Source organism: Tribolium madens, unplaced genomic scaffold (genome assembly GCF_015345945.1).
Source record: "Tribolium madens isolate multiple individuals breed KSU strain unplaced genomic scaffold, Tmad_KSU_1.1 Scaffold_20;HRSCAF=117;Tcas5.2_LG4, whole genome shotgun sequence".
Classification (NCBI taxonomy): domain Eukaryota; kingdom Metazoa; phylum Arthropoda; class Insecta; order Coleoptera; family Tenebrionidae; genus Tribolium; species Tribolium madens.
The window spans coordinates 5165703-5184874 of NW_025400985.1; the positions used below are offsets into that span (position 1 = coordinate 5165703).

At 37.1% G+C, this 19172-nt stretch overlaps 3 protein-coding genes across 4 annotated transcripts; 2 read left to right on the top strand and 1 right to left on the bottom strand.

Annotated features, from left to right (window-relative positions):
- Positions 1-7: 7 nt before the first annotated feature.
- On the top strand, positions 8-2757 carry LOC123005373. Its single transcript, XM_044399096.1, has 2 exons — positions 8-131; positions 444-2757. Exon 2 carries the CDS (start codon positions 1279-1281, stop codon positions 2521-2523), a length of 1245 nt encoding a protein of 414 aa, XP_044255031.1. The 5' UTR covers positions 8-131; positions 444-1278; the 3' UTR covers positions 2524-2757.
- Positions 2758-3270: 513 nt separating this feature from the next.
- LOC123005380 (mitochondrial 2-oxodicarboxylate carrier) lies at positions 3271-5205 on the bottom strand. Its single transcript, XM_044399105.1, has 6 exons — positions 4752-5205; positions 4481-4692; positions 4366-4428; positions 4043-4315; positions 3709-3890; positions 3271-3661 (listed from the first exon to the last, which is right to left on the bottom strand). The coding sequence occupies exons 1-6, from the start codon at positions 4813-4815 to the stop codon at positions 3544-3546; spliced, it is 912 nt and encodes a 303-aa protein (XP_044255040.1). The 5' UTR covers positions 4816-5205; the 3' UTR covers positions 3271-3543.
- LOC123005370 (pecanex-like protein 1) lies at positions 5055-18654 on the top strand. Of its 2 annotated transcripts, none has more exons than XM_044399081.1 (14): positions 5055-5483; positions 5538-5695; positions 5744-5937; positions 9354-10322; positions 10509-10673; positions 12870-13616; positions 13669-15626; positions 15676-16228; positions 16375-16568; positions 16620-17254; positions 17313-17666; positions 17724-18099; positions 18152-18292; positions 18345-18654. In XM_044399081.1, the coding sequence occupies exons 1-14, from the start codon at positions 5313-5315 to the stop codon at positions 18483-18485; spliced, it is 6756 nt and encodes a 2251-aa protein (XP_044255016.1). In that variant the 5' UTR covers positions 5055-5312; the 3' UTR covers positions 18486-18654. The 2 variants fall into 2 exon arrangements, with proteins under 2 accessions (XP_044255016.1, XP_044255017.1); XM_044399082.1 differs by having other exon boundaries at positions 16396-16568.
- Positions 18655-19172: the final 518 nt, after the last annotated feature.

Below are 19172 nucleotides of genomic sequence, written 5' to 3' on the forward strand. Positions count from 1 at the left end.
CCGGCCCCAGCTCCAGCCCCAGCCCCAGCTCCGGCTCCTGCCCCTGCGCCTCCTGCAAAACCCGGAGCGCCCCCGAGACCGCCCTCCAAAGTCCAATTATTGCGAGAGTACGATGAGGATTATCCTGCAAGGTTAGATTTACCAGAAAAGGTCCAAATCGAACTCCCGGATTATTCGTCAGACTCCGGATCGGAAAAACGTGAAATTAATTATGATTATCTTCACTCAAAGGAGAATTTTAAAGAAGGGTTTAAATCGTTTTGGGATAATTCTCCCTACACCGCAGAGCATGGTTACAAGTTTTTAGCACCGCAACCAAATTCGCAAGAAAATTTCCAAAAAGATATTCCATTATCAAAATACGAGGAGTACGATTTGAAACCTAAGCATCATAACAGTATTAGAAGTGTTGCAAGCCCAAAATTTTTTGTTAATTCCCACAGTTTGAACGTTGATGAAACGCCTCTTTTGGACGTTCATGATGCTTTGAATGGTGATTTGGCCAAAGAAAATAGTGAACTTCAGAGACATATTTTGGAATATTATAAAAGAAAATTTGCAGCAGATGCGGCTGTTGCACGACAGAATGTCCCACAAGTTGGCCCTCAAAAAATTAGATATGAAGTTGTTGGTCCTGAAAAGAAATATCTGACTTTAGAAAGATTGAATAAAATTATTCAAAGAGGAAGAGATAATTATTACAAAAAGGAGAACCTGAGAAAATATGGAGAAGAAAATGAAGAAAGTCCTGATAGGTCTTCTCAAGATGAAAATTTACGAAGAGATAATGATTATTACGAGAAGGAAAACTTGAAAAACTACGAAAGAGAAAATGAAGAAAGTACTGATAGATCTTTCCAAGCAGAAAATTTGAAAAGTGCTTCACCAAAAGATGATGTTGAAGAAATAAGCAAAACCAAAAATGATGGCGCTAAAAAGGAGGAAGAAGAGGAAGAAATTGTTGAAAAAAATAAAGATGTGCCACCTACTGAACTCATAAAAAGTTTTAAATTTGATCCTGAAAAAAAGTTTCAGGAATTTAAATATCTTCCCCCCGAAGACACAAAAAAAGTAAATACTGAAGGAGTTGATAAGACCATCGATGATGAAATATCTTTGAATTTCCAGAGAAATCATAAAAAATACGAAGATATAAAAGACGACTTCTTGAAAAAACATGAAGATAAAGAGGAGATAAGTGAAAAATTGAGAAATCAACCAACTCCCGCGCCATTTGAAATTGTCGATGTTGAGGAAAAAGAAAATTTTGATTACGAAATGTTGCCACATTTGAGAGAGGTAAGTAAAAATGAAAATGTGGAAGAAGAGAAAAATTCGAAAAAAAAGGAACCTAACATCGAACAACACGACAAACAATTCGAAAACATCCAACAAGAATTTTTAGATCGAGAGAAGCAATACTCGGAATACTTGCCTGAAGAAAAACGTCGAGATTCCAGTGAAAAAGAAGTAATTGCATTCCACGATGTTGATGGAAATGTTTATCACGATTCACGTAATGAAAATGCGGAAGAAGGGGAAGAATATGAAGGCCAAAATGAAGATTATGACGAGGGCAAAAAAGAAGTAGAACAGAAAGTCGTCAACGATCATTACGCTAATTACAACCAAGACGATGGAAATCAATTCAGAATTTACTTCGATTACGAAAACGAAGAAGAAAAACTACCTTTTTACACCGGTGACATCGAGGGTTACGTAAAACACGAATTTGGGAAAGACCGAAATAACCTGAAACAAAAAACTGAACAAAATCTCGAAAATTATTACCGCAGTCTTGAAGAAGGTGACGCAAACGAAGGTGAAGAGAGTGAAAAAGTGCAACAAGGTCAAGATTGTGAAACTGAAGAAGAGGAAGAAGCAGAACCGGAAAATGAAGAATCGAAACAAGAGGAGAAAGAATCATTGAAGAAAGTTAAAGGGTTTGTTGTAACACCATTTTCCGAACAAACACAAGCGCAAGCAGCCCCGATTTTGTACGAAGGAATCGATCACGCCACTGCCTTTCTGTCAATTCCCAATTATTTCGGCGAGCATCAACATGCAGGCGCGGGATTTGACAATAATTTCCAGAAGAATTTCCCCGTAAAACAACTACATCAAGCCGCTACGCAAAATTCCGAAGTCGTTCAGCCGCTCTACTCTGGTATTATTAACGTTGGGGCGTTGCAAGAACTGCACAAATCTAACAAACCGTTGACAATTCCGTTCGATTTTGATTACAGCGCGTCTGAAATTAAGGTGAAGAAGACGAAAGTTGCCTTTGATAATAAACCAGCCGCGACGGAATATACAGGGTATGAAAGTTATTATGTGCCTGAGAAATATACAGAAGATTTTTCTTATACTGTTCCAGAACCGCCACCGGTTGATTATGCGAAATTAGAAGCTAAAGATTTTAAGGATGATGATACGCTTTCAAAAAATGCTAAAATTCTAAATTTGGAGTCTGGAAGAAAAGAAGCTTTTTTGACTATTAACGGAAATAAGTATCATCTTTAGGAATCGGTAGAAAAGTATAGATTAATTTATTATTATCCGTGAACCAAATAGTATTAATGTTGAAAAATATTTTTTATTGCTCTTTATTTTGTATATTGTTGCACTGTTTGATGTAAATGTAAATATTTATGAAGATTTTACTTATTTAATAACACTCAATATTGTGCTTTTTAAGTTTATATTATTGCTTGTTAACTATTTGTATAATGTTGGTATTAATAAAGTTAAAAATTATGTTATTGTTTTAATATACAAAAGCTGGTCGTTAAAAAAAAGTTTTATGCATATCTCTCAGAAGATTTTGATTTTGGTCGGTATGTTTTGTCGGAATTGCCAGCACAAGAAAATTTTAAGCCCTTTGAAAAGTGAATTTTTTTCCAAGTGTGGAAACGGAAACGCGTTTAAAATTTTTATACTGTGGAAACTCACTCTTCAAATATACCTAAAAACTAGTGCTCCTAAATAAAAAACGACAGTAAATGTGCATTTACACAGCAAAAATGACTTGATCGTTTCATTTACAGATAAAAAAGTCGCGATCAATTGGAATACAAGTCACTGCCGACACAAAAAGTGCTCAAACCGTTACCGAGACTGGAAGAGAATTGGATAGAAAGGAATATCAAAGAAAGTAAGCAGGTGTTAATATTTTAGAAATCTCATAGTGTGTTTCCAGCCTTTCCGATATCTGCGAAAAACTGAAAAAAGAACTCCAAAATCTACACCGTCATATTGAAAAACAAGATATCAAATTGTAAAATACTCTTTTATTCCAGTTTTAAAAATATAACACCTACATTAAATTATTTTCCACTTTTACAAAAATATAGTACGAATACGTAAAAACAATTGCACAATTGTACAAAACATTCCAGAAAATTTATTGAATTTTCACTCAAGTCTAACTTGAGTTCATATTGCATAATACACCTTCCCATTTTTTAGACTAGTATTAAATAAACGGTAGTTGGACCACATCTAATGTACAAAAAAATGAAGATATAAAATTATTTCAGTCCATTATGCTAGCTTTGCAGTTAAAAATGTGTGCATGTAGTCATAAACGACTAACATAATCGCCCCACCGGGCCCTAGACGTAATACTTTAGGAAGCAATCCCTTATAAAGAGCCATAAACCTAAAAAATCATCTCAGATGTTGACATATTATTATCAGAAGAATTACCCTTCCTCCTTATAAACTAGAACGACCGAACCTAAAGTAGATTTATATTTAATTTGTCCAGGGACCGGTTGGGGCCCCTGAATTCTCGATTTAGCCACGTCGAATGGAATATTGAGACAAGAGGCTAGAGTACCGGATGTAAACCCTATACCCACTTTCCTAATGAATTCTTTTACCGGATCCTGGAAAAAAAACAAAAATTGTCGTATCAGTGGCGCCACCTGCTAACCGAAATTAATGAGTTGAAGGATTACATAATAGTGATAGTTCGCCCCATTTGTTAAAATTAGCGAGAGATAAGATAAAAAACGATGTCCAATGATCTTTGATTTACCTCAAATTCAGGCAAATACCCTTTGACTGAATGATAAAAACCAAAATAAACCATATTAAAAAGGCCATTTCGTGCGATTGTCGCTGTAACTCCTTTGTTTAACCCCTTGAACCCCAATCCGTCAGTCCTTACAATTTCTTTAGTTACAACCCACGTACTAGGCAATTCTTTGCCTACAGCTCTATTAGATTGCAGGGTAACTTTGACGACTTCAAAGGGGTTTACCAAGATGGCTTCGGTGACGCCAGCCCCCAGACCAGCCAAGGAAAACGTCTGTAAAGGAAACAGTGACAGAGAAACGTTAAAGCACTCCCCAATTTTACCAGTGGTGTAGGAGTGGGTGACCCAAACATAAAAAATTGTTTATATTGCTCAAATGTAAAAAACTAAAACAAACTCAGGGTTATTAAACTGGAAAATGCGGATAATAAGCGGTACTTTGACGGCTCGTTTGGGGGTCTCCGCTAAAATAGGGGGCACTATTCCCTTCCAAAACGATGTCAAGCCTTCATATTTGTACATTTTCCGAAGACAGTCAAATATACCGGAATAGTGCTTTGGGTCATTTTTAGTAAGGGACTTGCCGCTCTGGATCTGCAGCCTGGTTTTAACTAAATCCAAGGGATGCATTATGCAAACTTCCACAAAGCCTGTGCAGAATAACCAAGCATGATGATTGGGGTAAATACAGTGCGGTAAAGGGGGTTACCTGCGGAGCCCCCCGAGCCGATCTGGATGGCGGCCTCCTTGAGCACTTTTTTTACGTCTGCCATCGCGGAAAGCTGGTCAAAGACTGCTGCGACGATAAGATAAAATGATTTTCTACAACAAATTCGGTCGAGTCGTATTTGTGCAAACTCATCCAAGCTGAAAATATAAACAATGGGAGCACAAAAGTTCAAAAATCAGCTGATCATCCTGCTGGAGGCTATCCAGAGGAATTTTTTGGCCTATTGGTGTTTGTTTACTTTCGGACTAACGGGATTTCGCACTCGCGAGATGAGAAATTGAGGTTAACTTTGACGTAACGGCAAATTGACAGACTGGTTCTTTTGACCAAAATCACGAACTTTTGATAAGCGAAAACACGGAATAGTTCAGGGATGAGTGATAATCGAGACGTGACGAGTGCAATTTCGTAAATTCCGGGTGTGGAGTGGTGTGATATACACAAAAGTCAGCTGAAACGTCAAGATGGAGTGCTCCAAGTCTGTCATCGATTCAACGCGATTGTAAACATGTAAATTACTAGAAATGTTTTAATTTTACTATGATAGAAGAACAGCAAATGGGCTCGCAAACATTGGAAATTTTAAGACAAGGTGTTTGGGCTTCTCTGACCGGGGGTTGGTTCTTTGACCCTCATCAAGATGTGTTTTGCAACACGTTCCATCTCTACATCTGGTTATTCTTACTGTGTTTACCCTTCACGATATACGTGGTAAGTGATTAAAGCCACCCCTTAATTCCCGGTACCCAAACTATCAATTTTCAGTATTTCCCACCCACGAAATACATGTGGTACTTCTATTGTCTTTCGGTGACAATAGTTTTAGCTGTGATCAAGTTAGTTAATTACGGTTTGCATCACATGTATGACACATCAGAATGCATTCATGAGGAAATTGACGAGAACTGGCAGGAAGTCAAAAGGTAAAAAACACAACATGCAAAAGTCAAATTCAGTGACTGTTTTTTTAGAGAGGAGGAAGGGATTGAGTTGCAAGTTTTGTCTAATAAGGCCACAGAAACGAACTCAAGACCTGGCGTTAGTGGATCTTTTATTTCTTATGCGGAACCGGGCGCTCTACCTAGCACTGACGCTGACAGTTTGGAGTCTACAGAATTTCAGCAAGCTGAAATCGTCAAAGACACCAAACCTAGCAGCACCATAGGTGAGAAAAATTCCCATCATAAAAAGTGAAATGATCAACTTTCTTCTAAAACCCCATTTTTTCAAATTACTCAAAGCGAAAGTCATTGTTTTTTAAACACAAATCTTTAAAAAATCGTGTTTAAACCGCAATGCAAAAACCTGGAACGAATCACAAACTGTTAATTTATTTACGCTGTAAATCCATAAAGTGGCATTGCAGGTATTGATCATATACCTGGAAACGTGGAATTTTTTGTCCCCAAACCACAAATAAGTGAGCTAGATAATAATAATTTGATTTGAGTTAGTTTTTTTTTGTCGATTTCACCGTAATTTTCATAGAGATGATATTACCAAAACTATGCAGCAATCTGTTGAATAGCAGATGGAAGATTCGATGACCTGGTCGTTACCGTTATAATACTTATTTTTTAATGGATGTGTTTAATAATGACGCTAAATGACTTTAATTGAATGTCCCTGCACGTCCAAATTTTTGAAACTATAAAATTAATGGACCTGTCAATCGGGAAATTTTAGGATTTTTAGGACATGAGTTTCTCTTTAAGTAGTCGGCAGCAACGCGGAATATTAATACAAAGTTCAGAACATTGTGTTTTTTGCCGTGACTTAAACGAATAAGAAATAAAGACGTGTAGGTGACTACACATTTCTGGGAATGTTAGATAAAGAAATAACTCAAATAACATCATTGTATATTTTTTTGTTTTCGTAATACAACTCACATGTTTCATCTAACTATAGGAAATTTGCAACAATTTTAAATATTTATTAAATAAATGAAAGCAATTTTTCTATTAAAGATTTTGTTTCGTAATGTTTTCGGTGTTCATATGATTTTTATATGAAGATTGTTAGTTATGGGCGATATTTGTAATAAATGAAATAAATGTTTATAAATGTAAGTCTTAAATATTCATACTTTTGTATCTGCTATTTTAATTTTGCAAGTTCCGTATTTGAAGGCCTCGCTTTCAGCCAATAACATTTTGTGATGATAGAGCTGACCTACATTTGACAGGTGCGTTTGCAATCGTTACTTCTAATTTTTTGTTTGAATATGGAGGGTTTTTAACGTTACAAGACCGCCAACAACAAAAAAATTCTCTTAGTCTTTTATGCTTTAATTCCATAAAAATTGTGTCAGTGAAGACATAAAAATGCAAATTGGCATCAATATGTAATGTGAGAATTTTCACGTTCGTCAACAAAGTTTCACATGCGTTCTATTGCAATTCTGGGATCATAGAATCGTAAAATGTGTTGCCAACTGGCGCATAAAAATTTTACGTTCAAAGACAAAATAGAAAAACCATAAACTTTTTAGGTTTAGCCAAAAACGAGTGACACATTCTGGGGCTCACTTTTTGAGAAAATAATATTGGTTAAAACCGCATCCCGCTATTGTCTTTTATTTTCGACTTATAGACAAAAGTTGACATTTGAAAAAAATTGAAAAAATTCATATCTTCGTTATTGTGGAAGATATGGATTTAAAATAAAGACGTTATACAGGCACTTTTTTGCGTAGAATTTAATAATGTAGATAACAATTTTTTTCAGTTATTTGTTTAGCCGTAATAAGACAGTTTTATTTTTTTTTAATAGGAATCATAGGTGGCTATGGCATTTTTAAAAAGGGTGTTTTTTTCTTATCTAAAAAAATATATATTTGTAACAGAATATTACTAGTATAATACATTAAAAAATATCTGTGATAAAAAAATATCTGATTTTTGTTCGCAGTTGGCCATGAAAAAATGTTGCATCTTCAACTAAAAGGATTAAACTATTTTATTTAACAAGTGTTACTAATGAAAGAGTTTTCTTAGCACTAAGTAACGAAAAAAATGCAAAATAATTCGTAAATCAACTTATTGGCGACCTTTCTTTGTTTTTAAACAAGCTAACATTACCATTGTAACTTTTAGTGATATATAGAGTGTTGTTTTAATTCTTCAATAAAATAAAATCGAACGTAATTTACAAGATGCATTACAAGTAGCTCGTAATATAGTACTACTGCCACGATTGGTGCCTGGAGGAGGCGCTATCGAGATGGCTGTGGCACAAAAACTGTTACAAAAGGCCACTCATGGTCCTTACAGGGCCTTAGCACACGCCCTTGAAATTATTCCGAAGACCTTAGCCCAGAACTGCGGTGCTAACACTATTAGGACTTTGACGGCTTTGAGGGCCAAACATGCGAATCATACTGATCCTAATACTCCCTGCACCTGGGGTATAGATGGGGAAAGTGGAGAGCTGGTAGAACAAACAACTAACGGATTGTGGGAACCACTCGCTGTAAAGTTGCAAACTTACTTAAAAAAACTTAAATATATTTTTATATGACACAAAAATGACGATATGGCTATTCAAGTACTCAAATTCCGTCTATGTGGAACGTTATACTATCTCCATTAGACCATGAAAAAAATGTTTTTTCTAATTGTGTTGACAGTTGACATATTTTTTTTCTATTTCTGGATTTTTAAAAAATATGTAATAACTTTGTTCTGAGGCACTCGCATATATTTGTTCTAACCTATCGTGTTTTTTTTTAATTTTTATAATTCTATCTATTTTTTCATCTATTTCACAGTTCACAAAACCCTTATTGATTATTATCAATTCAAATGAAATAGTTTTTCTATTGCCAACTACTGTCAAACAAAATATCTATTTCACTTTTTAAGTATAATTATAAAAAAATTATTCTGTTATAAATACATATTTTTTGTTAAAGCTCCCAAAACACGAATTCAAACCTTTTACTAATTAAAAAATTTTTGCCACCATATATAACCAATTTTATTTTTTAGTCCGGAAAAACTGTTGTTGGGGACTGAGTACCTAAAATAACCATTTTGCGTACTACTTTATTGAGTCCGGAAAAGACTCATTTTAGGGACTTATTTTGAAAACAGCTGTTTTCGGGAGCGTATACAATAACTGACAAATAACTGAATTTTTTTTAACTACATTTCTAAATTCCTCGTACAAAAGTGCGTGTATAATGTTTTTATTTCAAATCCGTATCTTCTTATATTAACAAAGTTATAATTTGTTTATATTTCACCAAAATGTCAACTTTTTTCTGTAAGTCGAAAACAAAAGACAATAGCGGGATGCGGTTTTAACCAATATTATATTTCTCAAAAAATGAGCCTCAGAATGTATCACTCGTTTTTGGCTAAACCTTTCAGTTTCGGAGATTCGCTATTCCCTCTCCAAAATGCAGCACCTTGTACACCGTGTTTATCGTTATTATGTTGTATTTTGTACCAAACAGAAGTGTTGTGTAAAATCTTTTTCGCAATTACAATTTCTGCTTCTTTTCGCAAAATTAAAAATTGGCCGCGTAAGTGATGTACATAATTCATGTTTACTTATTTTTTGCAATTTTCTTAGATTTGAAGGCCGAGGTCCACCGCAAAAACTCGTCGGAGAGCAGCGACGGCGCCGCCGCTCCCGTTTTAGAAATAGTAACCTACCAACCCGACGTGCCTGATCGCAAACCCAAAAAATCCGACCGTCGTCCGAAGCATCAACGTTCAAAAACCGACGGTTTCGTTTGCGTTCGAATCACCGATGATACCAAACTGAACCGTTCGAGTTTTCGTAAATTGTACCAACAAGCCGATTCAGCTGACGGCAATCTCCTGATTCAACGGCCGTCTTTACAAAGCGTCGATTGCGAACAAGGTCCTTCGAGCGGCCGAAGACACTCCAATTTTACCAACAGTAGTTTGAATTTTTTACCATCGACTGATATTAAGCCCACTGGGTCTTTGGAGTTGGGTTATTTGGATAAAAATCCTTCTGAAGGGTTTTATTTTAAGACGAATGGTCGAGGAGGCGTACGGAGGATACGATCGACAGCTTTGGAGACGTGTTGTCCGCCCCCAGCGCTGATCGTCCATCCGAATAGTTTGGAAGTGATTGGGTGCAAGGGGGCGAGGAATCCTCTGCCGCCTCCAAGCTCTAGTCTGGTGCGAAACCAACATTTGAATTTGTGTTCGTATTATGGTTCCGAGATTGTTTATCCAATTGCGGAACAGTCGGACGAACATCAGACTTCGCACGGGCCTGATACAGATATTGACTCTCCGGCCCATGTTTCCGACTCGGATTTAGAAGAGATTCAAGGAAGTAACTCTCCCTTGTTTTACATCACTGTGAAAACAATGACGAAAAACGTGCCTTACGAAAAAACCCATCCGAAAATAGAAGAAAAGTGCAGTGAAGAAAGGACAAGTGCGACATCGAAAGACGCCCTCTTAGATAATGATAATTCAAATTCGAGTGCGACGCCGGAAATGCACGACGCTAGGACTGACTGTTACGGGACGGATAACGAAAGCAGTGATAAAAAATTAAGTGAGTGTTCGAATTTATCTTGTAGTAATACGAGCGTCGAATGCGACGAACGAAGTCCGAAAATACCAATTTGTCCAATTTCGGTGAAAAAATTATGTCACGTGTTGGGTGACGATTTTAAAGTTTTTCGAGATCAAGTCCGTGATAATAATGTTAGAGTTGTCTATGCCAAAAATGATGTTTTAGTGAATGAGCCACACATCTTCCGGAAAAGGAACATCAAAAGGAACAAGAGGAGGAAGGAGGGAGACGCGGCCAAAACAGTCGAAAAGGATAATAGTACCAGTTTGGTCGAACTCGACTTGGATTGGTTGTTCGACAACGAGAACCAGCACAACCAACACAAAAAAGGTACGTGCAACAACAGACGGTCAAAATTCATAAGGTCTGTTTTTTAACGGAAATGCCCAACAACTTAAAGGTTGGTACTACGTACTATACCAAATTTATTCTCAGAAATTTCAACAAAAATTACATCAAACACAAAGACAAAATTCTGGGATGGAAACAAGCGAGTATAAAATTGGTACCGCTAGCAGTTTTTAGAAATTTGTCTAGCAAAATGTGAAAGCAGAAGTCAAAAAATACAGGGTGATTCACGAGGAGTAATGAGCCTGACCAAATTCTCGGTGCAACCAACATTACAGTTGTCGCAAAATAACTTGCGAAAAGTAATGGTGGTTGCATCGAGAATTTGGTTAGGCTCATTATTCCTCGTGAATCACCTGGTATATAAAAAATGATTTTCTGTCAGAGAAAAACATTTGCTTATGCCTTAAGATTTTAAAATTTATAAAAGCTTTGGGGGCGGTGAACTGAGCAAAGTAATTGTGCTCTCAAAGCTTTTATAAATTTTAAGATCTTAAGGCACAAGCAAATGTTTTTCTCTGACAGAAAAAAAATTGCCTTTTAGTACATTTTTTTTAATAAAAGTTTATTATAAAAAACATCTTTTTTGAAATCGTTTAAGTTCAAGTTTTCTGGATTTTTGATTTTTTTTCGATGTTTTTTCGTGTTTTTGACTTTTGGATTTTTTGTTTTTTTTTGATTACTGGATTTTGTTGATTTTTAATTTTTTTTGATTATTTGGACTTCCTTATTATTTTTTTGGAGGATTCTTTTGATTTTTGAACATCCCGTAAGTTTTTTCCTGCTCTATTGAATGTCTTTGGTTCCTTCTTTATACATGTATTTCAATTTTATTTTTTATTTTATGTATTTCAATTAGAAGCCGAGATATTGAGAACACTACCCAACATTTTTTTTTTAATGTGATTGATCTGTTGATACGTGTATCAGGGTACATTAACATCCCTAATTATGAATTTGATAAGAAAAATTCTCCATCACGTACAGATTTTAATTTCTCAAATTTTATCGTAAAAATTGTTCATTTCAAATAGAAATTAATTAAATAGACGACGAAAGAAATTAATTTATTCAGTAAACAAGAACAATGTTGAAGGATGTATAAGATTCTAACATAAATCTGTTGTAGATGATTTTTTTGCAAAAGCTGACTTTCTTTTGTAGGGCGTTTTAACTTCCCTTATCAGGAACCAGCAGTAATCCCCCATCATTGCTGGATCCCATCCATCTCTCTTAGTACTTCTTTTCCATCGTCAATATATCCTAGTGGAACTTTTCCCCTTGTTCGTCACTAACGGCACCCAAATGTGGGGAAAAAATATTTAAATGAGAGAATGGAGAAAATTAATTTTAAATGTTTCGTTTTTCGGCGTTTTTGTCGAACATACTTACATATGATATCTTAAAATGCCTAACGTTAAAATCTGACGTGCTATGGAATTTTCTTTATCAATTTTGAGTTTAGCACATAGAATTAAACAAAAAATATCTGTTTTCTTCTTAGTTCTTCTTCTTGGATCTTCTTGGTATGGAAACGATSAACAAAAACACGATTAGCCCGTCACACCAAACTTTTATTTTAATAGCACAACGCGTTTCAACCACAAAGTGGTCATCCTCAGGTGAGAGTTTTATTCTTCTTTTATTCTTTTTTTTCTTTTATTCAAACTTTTATTTTAATAGCACAACGCGTTTCAACCACAAAGTGGTCATCCTCAGGTGAGAATAAAAAAATTTTTATTCTCACCTGAGAATGCTATTAAAATAAAAGTTTGGTGTGACGGGCTAATCGTGTTTTTGTTCTTCTTAGTCACAAAATGCTTGTTGGCTAGTGTAATTATTGTTTATAAAATCAATATAGTGCAAAACAAACACCAAAATTATTAAAATTAAAATTTTGACATTTCAATACAAAAATTAAAAATATGTATAATTTTTTTCTGAAGATAAAAACAAACAAATTTGTACCAATAGAAATAATGAAAATAATGACTTGGCAATTTCCGCTTCAAGGAAAAACAGATTACATGTATTTTGGGTGTGAAAAAAACACCGTTGGAATATAGGTAAAAATATCTAAGAAAGGTAGTAGTCATTTATTTTTTTTTGTTTCTAAATAGCCTGACTGATTGATAAATCTAATAATGTTTTTCACTTTTCACTTTTGTGCTTTTCCAGAGCCGTTAAAAAGAGACACAGAGTGGTCGAGCACCACTACAGTGTCGCTCGAACACGACGTCAATAAAGTCCTTCAAGAACAAGTTCCTTCGACCCGCAGTCTCGGCGCTATTCCCAAAAAAACCCGTTCAAATTCTAGTCACAACGATCAATCATCTGGCCGAAAAACCCCAAAAAGTGAATCGGAAAAATGTAGCATGTGTCGTTGTAAATCCGACGAAAACGAACCTCGAAATCGTTCATTGAAAGAAAATAAAATTACACAAACTCTTCGTCAAAATGACGGTCCGAGTTCAGTTGAAGGACTTGAATGTATCGTCTTGCAGAAACCCCAGAGAGTCGATATCCCGAAACGGTATGTAAGGGCATCGAGGGAACGAAACGAAGAAGGGTCTTCAGGTGGCTCGAACAACGAGTTGAGCACGTTGTTACCACCAGCACCCCTTTTATCGGCGTTTTTGGCTTCGAGGAGAGACTATCCCCTATCGGTGTGTTATTTACCACCTAGTGAGACGGTTAAATTTAGTCATGTGTCACCGCAGAGGAGTAGATTGAAAAGGAGTAGAGTTAGTAGGAGAAGGTCGTGCCAAAGAAATAAGAGGGATAGTGCAATAGCTAGTTCTTTGACGGCGGGACATGGGACGCATTGTGCCAAAAATTTTAACGATACGACTGATGGATCCGTTCATTGTTTCATGGACGAACACGGGAATTGGGTCACTTATACGTTCGATGAGAAAGGGTTAGGTAGGTGCCGACTCTTGTATTTTGCCCAAAACGAAATAAAACTTATTTTTAGGGACAGCAAATAACCGTCTGCATGAAAAATCCTCCAGTGGAGACAAACCTCACCGTCGCAGGCCTAGCGACGCCGCCTCGACGTCGCGGGGGACCCGCAACACCACCCAGGATTTCTGCGATAGCAACAGTACTGATTCTATCTGCAACAGTTCAGTATCGATAATCCTGGACGCTCCTGCTTCAAAAACACCCTCTAATTGTATGATTCCCACCCAAAATTCGGACCTCAACTCCGCTCAAATGAAAGTGCGTGATACGATTCGTCGTCGATTGTTCGCCAATCAAGGCTTCGTAGATCCTTTAGACTCCTTGATAAGTATAGTGCAAGGCGAGCATGAGGGTGACATCGAGACGAATTTGGCCCGAAATCAGTTCAAATTCATCCAAAATTCCGATCAAGTGAACAATAATTATCCGAGGACCAAGTCGTTTTATAAATTTAAAGTGTTCCCGTGGACTTATGTGAAAGTGACTCTTGATAGGTTGAAACTGCTCGCGTTGTTAGATAGGAATTTGACGTTTTTTGAGACACTTTTGTCGATTGTTTTTGGGATTCTAGTCTCTGTTTCTGGTGCTGTTTTGTTGTATTATGACTTTTATGAAGATTTGTTGGCGTTCATCTTTTGTTTTGTTATGGCTAGTTGTCAGTATTCGTTATTGAAGAGTGTGCAGCCGGACGCTGCATCGCCCACGCATGGATTTAACCGGATCATAGCCTATTCACGCCCGATATATTTCTGTATTTGTGCAGGAATTATTCTTATTCTTGATTCCTACATTGATAAATCAACGGAAAATCAGATTTATAGCTTAAGTAGCGGCGGTTTGACACACATGCAGGTTCTCCTCCTTGTCCGCGATTTCCTCATCAAATTTATACTCTTTTTTCCTGTGTTATTCTCGTTGGGACTTTTCCCCCAAATCAACACCTTCATTATGTATCTTTTAGAACAGGTCGACATGCATATTTTCGGCGGAAATGCAATGTCGAGTCTCCTCGCTTCGTTCTATTGCATTTTCCGTTCAATTTTGGCTGTGATCGTGATGAATGGTTTCGCATATGGAGGCCTAAGCGAGCCCAAAAGCTCACAACACATTTTATTTTCTATTTTTTGTGCGTGTTTGGTGGCTTGTTCGTATCATTTGAGTCGAAGCGCCAGCGATCCGTCACATTTATGGAACATAGTGAAACGTCACGTCTGGCCCTCGGACATATACAGGGAACACAGTAAAGACAGAGTCGATAAAGTCGAGAGTAAAGAAGAGAAACCCCTTACTGAGAAGCAAGCCAAAAAGTCGGTAAAATTCCCGAACGAAACAACCGAACAAGTCAACGATCATGTTGATCCTCTTCCACACAAATTACAGAAAACTGTAAATGCGCGCTTGAAAAACGATATCATTTTGTGCGGTTTGATTGCAGTTTTGGTGTTTAGTGTTCACGCGAGTACTGTTTTTACGGCTCTTCAACCGGAATTGAGCCCAGTGCTGTGGACTATTTCGGCCGTTTTGGGGTTTATCCTCCATTATATCACTCCACAGTTGAGGAAACAGTTACCCTGGTTGTGTATTGCTAGTCCTGTATTGAGATCGAGAGAATTGTTACAGTATCAGATAAGAGGACCAGCGAAAATCATGTGGTTTGAAAGAGTTTACATCTATTTGTGTTTTGTCGAACGGAATATTTTATATCCACTTTTGTTCCTCTCGGTCCTGACTGAAGATTCACCCAAAGTCGTTAAGAAATTCGGGCCTTTGCTCGGGTCCTTCATTGTTGTTATTTGTGGTTTGAAGTGTTTACGTAGTTCCTATTCGAATCAGAGTTGTCAGTATCTCATTTTGACATTCACAGCGTTGTTTTTTCGCTACGATTATAGTTTCCTGCAACAAACATTTCTAGTGGAATATTTTTTCATGAGTATTGTTTTTCATAAGTTCTACGAATTGTTACTCAAGGTGAGTACGACAATATAGCTAGACTTTAGTGTTAATATCTTTGTTGCAGGTCCAATTCGTGGTGACATATATCGCTCCGTGGCAAATCACATGGGGTTCAGCTTTTCACGCCTTCGCCCAGCCTTTTTCGGTACCTCATTCTGCCATGTTGTTCCTGCAAGCCTTCATTTCGGCTATTTTATCAACACCTCTGAACCCATTCTTAGGCAGCGCAATTTTTCTAACTTCGTACGTTCGACCAATCAAATTTTGGGAACGTGATTATAACACTCGAAGAGTCGATCATTCAAATACACCACTGTCGTCACATCTTGATCGAAATTTGGGTGCCGATGATAATAATTTAAATTCGATTTTTTACGAACATCTTACGAGATCGTTGCAACATTCGTTATGTGGCGACTTGATTTTGGGACGGTGGGGATTGGTCAGTCAAGGGGATTGTTTCGTTTTGGCATCGGACTATTTGAATTGTTTGGTTCATATAATCGAGTTGGGGAATGGATTGGTGACGTTTCAAATGCGGGGATTGGAGTTTAAAGGGACGTATTGTCAACAGAGGGAAGTCGAGGCTATTACTGAAGGGATTGAAGAGAATCATGGTAAGTTAGCAAAGTTTGGTATTAAAACAAAAAGTATCAAACTTAAAATTGAATTAAATAAGAATGTTTTGTCAAAATCTCAATTATACTGTAGCTTTGGCACTTATTTTCTTCTCGATTATTTATTTAATTTTCGTAACTTTTAGCATGTTGTTGTATCGAAACAGACCATTTCACCGGGATTTTGGGCATCAGTTCTGCGTTCAGTCAACGCTGGCTGGCTTGGGAAGTCACCGCGGCTAAATACATACTCGAGGGGTACAGCATCTCCGACAACAGCGCCGTCTCAATGTTGCAAGTGTTCGAATTCCGAAAAGTCCTCATCTCGTATTACGTCAAAGTATTGTTCGTGACTCTTTTTTCTTGTTTCCTACAACATTTTTTCTTCCAGAGTATCATATTTTACACCGTACGTTCTCCCAAATTGGAGGAATGGCTCTCCTCACAGACAATCTTGTCTGCTTTGCAACCCATGGAACACAAGAATTTCGTCGATTTAGACCCGGTGTTCAATTACAACATCGACGAAGACTTTGACATATCCAGTAGCGGGATGACACGTCACATGTTTTCGCAAGTTCATGGCGACTGGATCAGTTTTTGTGTTGAGAAAGCGGAGAAGAATGTCGATTCAGGGAGTAACTCGACTTTGGTACTACTTTGTTTCTCTCTGAGTCTGCTAGGACGTCGAGCTTTGGGTGCAGTGTCTCATAATACAGTTTCAAGTGTTGAGTTTTTTCTCTTCGGGTTGCATGCACTGTTCAAAGGGGATTTTCGTATCACTTGTGCTAGAGATGAGTGGGTATTCACCGACATGGATCTACTGAAAACTGTAGTTGCACCGGGGATACGAATGTCGCTGAAACTCCACCAAGACCATTTCATGTCTCCTGACGAGTATGAGGAACTCCCAGCTCTGTATGACGCCATTTGTAAGCATGAAGAGGAGTTGGTGATATCACACGAAGGAGACCCGGCTTGGAGGAACGCCGTTCTTAGCGGAACACCCAGTCTTTTAGCTTTGAGGTTTTGATTTTGCATAGTTGGCGAATTTTTTCAAATTGTTTTTTTTTTTTTGTTTCAGACATGTGTTAGACGACGGTAGCGACGAGTACAAAATTATTATGTTAAATAAACGATATTTGAGTTTCCGCGTAATTAAAATAAATAAAGAGTGTGTTCGGGGACTTTGGGCCGGCCAGCAACAAGAATTGGTTTATTTGCGTAATAGAAACCCAGAACGAGGGAGTATCCAAAACGCAAAGCAGGCTTTGAGAAATATTATCAATTCATCATGTGATCAACCGATTGGTTACCCCATTTATGTCTCACCGTTAACGACAAGTTACGCCGAAACAAACGAACAGTACTGCAGTCTAGTCGGGGGGTCGGTCAGTTTGACCAAAATCAAGAATTACATTTTTAACGTTTTCAGACGGTAAGTCAATTATATCAAAGTGGTCTGTGATTTGTTTTTATGATATTATGTTGGCAGTATCCGCAAACGGTGTGGTGAAGGTTGCTCAAGTGGGGCTTCAACTCGCGACGAGATCGGCATGGGTCACGAGGGTGTCTACGCTATGACAACAGTCACGCCTCTTAATCACCAAACAGCCGGCAGCCAATCAACCGACGGTTCACACTTGAGCGGTAGCATGGGGCGTGGCTCTAGTCTGAGTCGGACTTCATTAGGTGGCAACAGAGGGAGTTTGGTTTCGGTGGGGAAACCCACGAGTGCTACATTGGCCAGTTTAGCGGGACTTTTTAAAGAGAGGGATGAAAGAGCAGTGTCGCAAACGCCCGATGGACAGCCGAGGAATGACGAGTTCGATGAAAGTGCCGAGAAGGAATATTCCGTACAGAGAGTTAGAGTACGTGAGATTTTATTTAATTTTTTTGCAAAACGTTAAGGTGGGGTTTTAGATCGTCGACCCGAATTTAGTATATGATGCAATCAATTTAGGGCGAAGGATTGACGTTACGTGGCCGACTGAGTACATGAGGGTGAGAGGGGGGCGTTCGTTTTGGAAGGATTGGGTACCGGAAACGGGGATGGAAGGACCGGTGAATGAATTTTCTTCCAGTTTTATTTATTTTAAAAATTTGTATTTTTTAGGTGGTGCATCGATGGACGCCTTGTCATAAAGATCCAGGCCGGAGGTCTCACGTCGACCGTACAATATTTCTAGTTCAAATCGACGATAAGTTTGTACCGATTGCCGAGAGTGGCATACAAGATCTAGGGCAAGAGGTATAGCATTTGTTTTTTAGTTTGTCCATCTTTAACATCAGAGAAGGGATTAAATCTGATTTTAGACTTCCATTAGGAGTATAATTATAGAAAGACTTAATTTTATATGAATTGTTACTATTACTAAGAATGTGAATTTACATATAAAACAAAAATGTACAGTAGGTAATCTTTATATTGTTTTTAACTGATATTATGTTTCCTTATTTCATTTTTAGTTCTAATGTTGGTAAGTTTTACACATACACAGACTAATTGTTTAACTGCCATTCTTTTATGATTGTGATGTAAAATCTTTTTTTATGACATACGTCCAAAGATTTTGTACTTGAGAGGGAAAATGTCAAAATGATTTGTATTATAAATTAGGCTTCTTAATATTTATGAATTGTTGTTACGCAGTTGCCTTATTAAAATAGACTGATTTTTATGTGTATTTAGTTAAGAAAAGTGTACAATTTTCCATTAATTTATATTTAATTAAAAGAAAACAGAGGAAGAAATAAGTTGTCCATATTTATAAACGGGTTTTTATTTAACTTACTAGGTTTTCGTATTAATCCCAAATAATCACATTGTTGCTGCAGATATCTATAGATTTATAATGTTATGTAATGTATTAACTCTACTTTTTTATAAGAACATCATTTTTGGCCTATGATTGTAAAATACGATTATGAAAAAGAAAATAAA